General features: G+C 46.7%; 1 protein-coding gene across 1 annotated transcript; it reads left to right on the top strand.

Moving 5' to 3' along the window:
- Nucleotides 1-524: 524 nt before the first annotated feature.
- ANKRD39 (ankyrin repeat domain 39) lies at nucleotides 525-3900 on the top strand. The gene is made up of 4 exons (XM_073559549.1): nucleotides 525-772; nucleotides 1517-1620; nucleotides 2069-2272; nucleotides 2861-3900. Exons 1-4 carry the CDS (start codon nucleotides 646-648, stop codon nucleotides 2996-2998), a joined length of 573 nt encoding a protein of 190 aa, XP_073415650.1. The 5' UTR covers nucleotides 525-645; the 3' UTR covers nucleotides 2999-3900.
- The last annotated feature ends 3067 nt before the right edge of the window (nucleotides 3901-6967 follow it).

Here is a 6967-nt window from a genome sequence, read left to right as displayed (position 1 = left end):
AGCATCTCATCTGGCCCCCACAATCCCCAGACCTCAACATTATTGAGCATTTATGGTCGATTTTAGAGATTCAAGTTAGACGTCAATTTCCGCCGCCATCGTCGCTCAAAGAACTGGAGGGTGTTTTACCTGAAGAATGGGCTACAATTCCTTTGGAAACAATTCACAGCTTGTATGAATCCATACTTCGGAGAACTGAGGCTGTAATCGCCACAAAAGGTGGACCACCACCATATTAAACTAACTTTTGTTAATGTTTCCAGGTGTTTCCATTATTTTGTCCAACACCTGTATATATACACTGCTCAAAAAAATGAAGGGAACACTATTCCATTTGCAATATATATCAATAATCATAAATATATATGCAATCACTAATAGTAATAACAATATAATATAAATAGTACGTCAATAATAATAACAAGCCTTTGATAGAACTGATAGTAGACTATGCTAAGCGCGCCATCTGCTGGCTATTTTTAAGTAATGCAGCTACAGAGGACTAGCATTTGCTCGCCGTTTGATTGGCTGTGATGCTCCTGCTGTGATGATTGGCTGTAATCCTCCGGCTGTGATTGGCTGCCTGCCCGCCCGGCTCCTGCAGGTTAGACATGGCGGCTTAGAGCTGCAGTGTACGAAGGAGCGATGAACCCCAGCAGTGTCTGCTGCTCCTACCCCGCAGAGGGGAAGGGGCCCCGCGGGTGTGATGTGTGCTGCGCCGGGGCCAGTCCGGCAGTGCGGGAGACGGTGCAGGAGATGGACTTCCAGAGAGGTAACACTGCCGGCTCCGCACCTCGGACACAGCGCCCTGGGGTCCTCTCATTATACCGGGAAGTGAATAGTATGCTGGCACTTGTAGTCCGCCAGCCACTGGGAAGCCCATGGACGGGTTATTAAGTAGGGAGTCCGAATATTAACCCCTTCCTGTTGCAGCCAGTTTAGTGTTTCGGTCCCCAGCTGTATTTAATGACCCCGTTCATTTTCTTACGTAACGCGCTGGGAATCCTGAAAAGACACCGTGGCAAAATGCCGAAAAACCCGCCGTCCTGCCAAAAGTGACCCGGTGACACCCGTCTGCCGTGGTCGGCTCCATTACAGCGGTTTTTTCTTACATATGTCTCTATCTCTGGAGGACCTGCCCTGCGTTACCCAGGAGACTCATTGCTGAGCAGCATCCCTGTGTAATGCTTTATTTCCCCAGTGGTGGCGCTGCAGGGCAATAAGGCGTAGACTACTAAGTTTCCCCACAGGGAACAGCTGAGCGCTGGGGGTCTGATCAGGGAGACGCTTCCAGCTAGTAGTGAGGAGAACCTCTCTACAAAGGCGCTTTATTGCAGGACCCAAAGGGACTTGGTCGTGACCGCGTCACTCTCCCAATCTGTCAGGGTCTTTGCTCACAGACTCCCCCCAGAAACCCTTCTAGCATGGCCTGATGTGTACAGTAACTGTAATACTGTGGGATCTACAGTAAGAATGGCGCTGTAGGAAAGTCTGGTGTTTGCTCTGATTATTCCAGGAATATGGGCGGCAGCGATGGACGGAGACCTGACACGAGTCCAGCGATTTATCGAGAAGGGCACTGATCCCAACCTGCCGGACCACTTTGGCTACACCGCCCTGGTGAGTGAGGCTGGGGATCTGGATTATTTGGGCCATTTCTTGTGTATTTTACGTCAGATCTGCCATCACTTACAGTACTCCAGCTTATGATGGCTATGGATGAGCATCCAGTCCCAACGTCAGTATTCCATGGCCGCCGTTTGAGTCCTCCTATCCACCAGTACACAGGTCTGCCGTTCTCTCGTTCAGCGGCCATAGAATATTGATGTGGTGACTGGACCCGGGTCCTGCAAGGGATTCATTCTCCACTGATGACTTATCAGATCGGTGAGTGCCCAGAACCATCGCCTCTTAGCGGTTTTCAGCTCCAGTAAGGATATGGCGGTGCCTTTCACATAAACGCCTCGCCACTTATCTCGTCCTTGTGGGCCGCGACATCCAGACTGCATGGCATCACAGCGTAAGCTTTGCTTTTCATTAGCCATTTTTGTTTTTCTTTTTCATGTAGCACTACAGCAGCAGACACGGTCACTTACCAGTGTGCAGCTTTCTGCTGAAGAGTGGCGCTGACGGTAACGCCCAGACACATGGCGGCAGCACAGCCCTGCACCGTGCCGCATTCTGTGGACACATCCAGGTAGTGCAGCTATTACTGAAGAGTGGGGCTGACCCCATGAAGATGGACTCAGACAGGAGGACGGTGCTGCACAAGGTAATCTCTTCCCTTCACACTGCTTCTGTACTTTTATTTAGGACTCCTTCAGTTGTCCGTGATGATCGTACTGATGTAGGATCGCAAGACACAGACTGTCGGCACTTCTCCTACAGCGAGCGTGACAGCTGAATAGAAATGTGAAGCTGTCACATTCAGCTCAGGAGATGTGCGGCCATTCCGTGCCCTGCGATCCAACATCGGACCGATTATCACCGACATGCAAGTTTTCTGCCCCTACTAATATACTTACCAGCTGTCTTCTTCTTGTTCTCAGCGCCGCTCCGGTCGTCTTCTCCTAGTTGTGACCTGCCAGATCGCTCCAGTGTTTGGGCGATCAATGTAAGTCTGTGAGCACAATGAGACTCATAGACCTACACGGAGAGCTGGTGACCATTACCTAGGACTTGCAGCAGTCAGGAGCTGCGGTCACACGATGGCAAAGTGGCACCTGTAATAGCAGAAGACGGCGGCTGATAAGTATATTACTAGGCGCAGGGATTATTGGTACAACCCCAGCACTGAAGTGGTGCAGCCCGTTTGCCTGTGGGTCCATATATATATTTACCTGTGCTGTTTCTTGGACAGGCAGCAGAAGGTGGTCACCGGGAGCTGTCCCTCTACCTTCTACAACACTGTAAGGGGCTCTTGGATGTAAAAGACTGCAGAGGACACTCGGCCGCAGACCTCGCACCAACTGGTATGGCTGATGTGTTCTCCTCTTAAGACTTTGGAGAGATTCTCTTATACCATATGGCTGCTGGCTTCGCTGACAAGATCATTCTCCAACCGTCTGAGGGCGGCACATCGGGTCGATGGGACTGGTTTATCTACAGGTGGGCTGTGGTGGAAGAACGTCCTCATGTGGTGTGGGGCAGAGTGGATGAAAAAGAAATCCCTTTTGGGTGCGTGCACATGGATGGCGGCACATGTGCTGCAGCTATGCTGTAGGGGTGGAAAATCTACAGCAGCAAAGTGAATTAGATTTTATCAAATCACATTCAGGCGGAACTGTAAAAGCATTGTCCTACTAACATGTCTCTGCTATCCACAGGATACATGCTAAATGTATGCCCGCAGGGGTCTGACCAGACACCCCCACTGAGTGTGGAAATATGGCGGAAGGGGACAAAGTCCTGTGTGACGGAAGCGTTTCTAAGCATGTGCACCTCTTCATGTACTATCTACAGGAGTTATACAGTAATGCTATGGGCACACCATTTCTGCATCTCTTGGCAGGAAAAACGCAGCTGCAAAAACGTGGTGTATTTTTGTTGCAGATTTTTCCCCTGCTCACTAGTATGGTTGAAATCTGCAGCAAAAAAGCTGAAAGAATTGACATCCTTCAGATATATACTGTATATATATCTGCAAGTCACAAATAAGCAACGTGTGCATGAAACTTCCGGATTCTCACTCACTTTGACATCAGATTTTGCAACAAATTTGCACTGACAAAATGCACCGTGTGCACACAGCCTTTGGCTACGTTCCCGCGTTGAGTTCTCGATGCAGAATTTCCGCACTTTTCGTTTACATTAGATGACCTGATTACCTGCGTTTTTGACACTGCAGTTTTTGTCTCTTGTTGGGGTGTCATGCCTTAAATAAAACTGCTTTGCTTTGGATACTTTCTGGATACTTTGTTATTTGGCTTTGATTTGCTTAGGTGTGGATTTCATGTGTTTACGCCTCGGAAACTCACTGAAACCACATTTGTATCTTTTATCTGTGGAATTTCAGCACTTAATGTAGGTCTATGGGAAAAATTTAACATAGAAAACTTAGTAAATTGACATGCTGTGGATTTGAAACACGCACCGCAGGTGAGATTATGCTGCGTTTAAAGGAAGCACAGAGGGCAGGAGATTTCCATGAGTCTCATCAACTTTGTTTGACACAGCAAAAATATGCAGCTATAAAAGCTCACCGTGGAAACGTAGCCTTAAAGAAGCATGTCTAACAAACATGTTTTGCCCTCAACCTTTCTAGATGTGTAGGGTAAGTGCACTAACAATTGCCATCTTCCCTAGTTTCCAGTGCCACTCCGATCCTCTTCTGACTTGTATCACTTCGATTCCGACTTGCTGGGTCACACTGGTGCTTGTATGCGAAATGAAATCTATGGAGCCCGCTTCGATGCTCCATAGGCCTAAATTGTAAAAGTGACTTCTGGTTCACACCCAAACTCCACTGGGATCCAACCAGAGGGAACTAAGGTCACACAACTTAGAAGAGGATCGGAGCCGCACGGGAATTGGGGGAAAGTGGCGTTTGAGGCTTTAGTTCACTTACCCTACACATCTAGGAAGGTTTAGGGTATAAATGTGTACACCATAAACCTTTCTAGATGTGTAGGGTAAGTGCATTAAAATAGCAATTGCCACCTTCCCCAGTTTCCAGGGTGTGTGTGAACTTCTTTAATAGAGAAGTTTCCCGGTCCACATTCTCTGTGCCCATTTACCTTCAGGACCTATGAGCCGGAGAGCGTGTACGATGCAGACATCTGTTCCTTATAGGATCCTACTGTGAAGAAATGAAACTTCTACCACACAACATACAAGTAGTGGTCCCCGTAAGAACATACTTTTAGCCTCTGTCTCATGTATGTAAAAGTATGGTGGGGAAAACTCTGCATCCATACACCTCGCCTTTTATATACATACAATGTGCACTTATCCCAACGGCGAACTTTCTCGGAATCCGTGTCAGCAGACTGACCGCTTATTGAATATACAAGTGCTTCTCACAGAATTAGAATATCATCAAAAAGTTAATTTATTTCAGTTCAATACAAAAAGTGAAACACATTCTATAAAGTCATTAGAGACAGAGTGATCTATTTCAAGTGTTTATTTCTGTTAATGAGTATGGCCTACAGCTAATGACAACCCAAGAGTCATCTCAGTAAATTAGAATTAACAAAAAACACCTGTAAAGGCTTCCTAAGCATTTAAAAAGGTCCCTTAGTCTGTTTCAGTAGCTCCACAATCATGGAGAAGACTGCTGACTTGACAGATGTCCAGAAGGCAGTCACTGACACCCTCCACAAGGATGGTAAGCCACAAAAGGTCATTGCTAAAGAAGCCGGCTATTCACAGAGTGCTGTATCCAAGCATATTAATGGATAGTTGAGTGGAAGGAAAAAGTGTGGTAGAAAAAGGCGCACAAGCAACCGGGATAACCGCAGCCTTGAAAGGATTGTTAACAAAAGGTAATTAAAATATTTTGGTGGAGATTCACAAGGAGTGGACTGCTGCTGGAGTCATTGCTTCAAGAGCCACCACACACAGACGTATCCAGGACATGGGCTACAAGTGTCGCATTCCTTGTGTCAGTCACTCATGACCAATAGACAACGCCAGGAACATCTTACCTGGACCAAGGAGAAAAAGAACTGGACTGTTGCTCAGTGCAAGGTGTTTCCAGATGAGTAAATTTTGCATTTCATTTGGAAATCAAGGTCCCAGAGTTTGGATGAAGAGTGGAGAGGCCACAATCCAAGCTGCTTGAGGTTTAGTGTGAAGTTTCCACAATCAGTGATGTTTTGGGGAGCCATGTCATCTGCTGGTGTAGGTCCACTGTGTTTTATCAAGACCAAAATCGGCGCAGCAGTCTACCAGGAAATTTTAGAGCACTTCATGCTTCCCTCTGCCGACAAGCTTTTTTGGAGATGGAAATTTCATTCTCCAGCAGGACTTGGCCCCTGTCCACACTGCCAAACGTACCAATACCTGGTTTACAAACAACTATCACTGTGCTTGATTGGCAGCAACCTCGCCTGACCTTAACCACATAGAGAATCTATGGGGTATTGTCAAGAGGAAGATGAGAGACACCAGATCCAACAATGCAGAAGAGCTGAAGGCTGCTATCAAAGCAACCTGGGCTTCCATAACCTCAGCAGTGCCACGCCACATTGATGCAGTAATTGATGCAAAAGGAGCCCCGACCAAGTATTGAGTGCATTTACTGAACATACAGTGGGGAAAAAAAGTATTTAGTCAGTCAGCAATAGTGCAAGTTCCACCACTTAAGAAGATGAGGCATCTGTAATTTACATCATAGGTAGACCTCAACTATGGGAGACAAACTGAGAAAAAAAAATCCAGAAAATCACTTTTTTTTTTCATTTTATTTGCATATTATGGTGGAAAATAAGTATTTGGTCAGAAACAAGCAATCAAGATTTCTGGCTCTCACAGACCTGTAACTTCTTCTTTAAGAGTCTCCTCTTTCCTCCACTCATTACCTGTAGTAATGGCACCTGTTTAAACTTGTTATCAGTATAAAAAGACACCTGTGCACACCCTCAAACAGTCTGACTCCAAACTCCACTATGGTGAAGACCAAAGAGCTGTCAAAGGACACCAGAAACAAAATTGTAGCCCTGCACCAGGCTGGGAAGACTGAATCTGCAATAGCCAACCAGCTTGGAGTGAAGAAATCAACTGTGGGAGCAATAATTAGAAAATGGAAGACATACAAGACCACTGATAATCTCCCTCGATCTGGTGCTCCACGCAAAATCCCACCCCGTGGGGTCAGAATGATCACAAGAACGGTGAGCAAAAATCCCAGAACCACGCGGGGGGACCTAGTGAATGAACTGCAGAGAGCTGGGACCAATGTAACAAGGCCTACCATAAGTAACACACTACGCCACCATGGACTCAGATCCTGCAGTGCCAGACG

This window comes from Dendrobates tinctorius, unplaced genomic scaffold (genome assembly GCF_039654945.1).
Source record: "Dendrobates tinctorius isolate UK_male_01 unplaced genomic scaffold, ASM3965494v1 ptg000272l, whole genome shotgun sequence".
In the NCBI taxonomy this organism is placed as follows: domain Eukaryota; kingdom Metazoa; phylum Chordata; class Amphibia; order Anura; family Dendrobatidae; genus Dendrobates; species Dendrobates tinctorius.
The sequence above is the reverse complement of the archived record's forward strand: the minus strand, read 5'-3'. Positions and strand labels throughout refer to the sequence as shown.

What these genes read in the sequence shown, in the direction of transcription:
- ANKRD39 (XM_073559549.1), top strand. Translation starts at nt 646, where the DNA reads ATGAACCCCAGCAGTGTCTGCTGCTCCTACCCCGCAGAGGGGAAGGGG. An exon ending in ACTTTGGCTACACCGCCCTG is followed by an intron (nt 1,621 to 2,068) that starts GTGAGTGAGGCT and finishes TTTTTCATGTAG; the next exon opens with CACTACAGCAGCAGACACGG. An exon ending in GGAGGACGGTGCTGCACAAG is followed by an intron (nt 2,273 to 2,860) that starts GTAATCTCTTCC and finishes TTTCTTGGACAG; the next exon opens with GCAGCAGAAGGTGGTCACCG.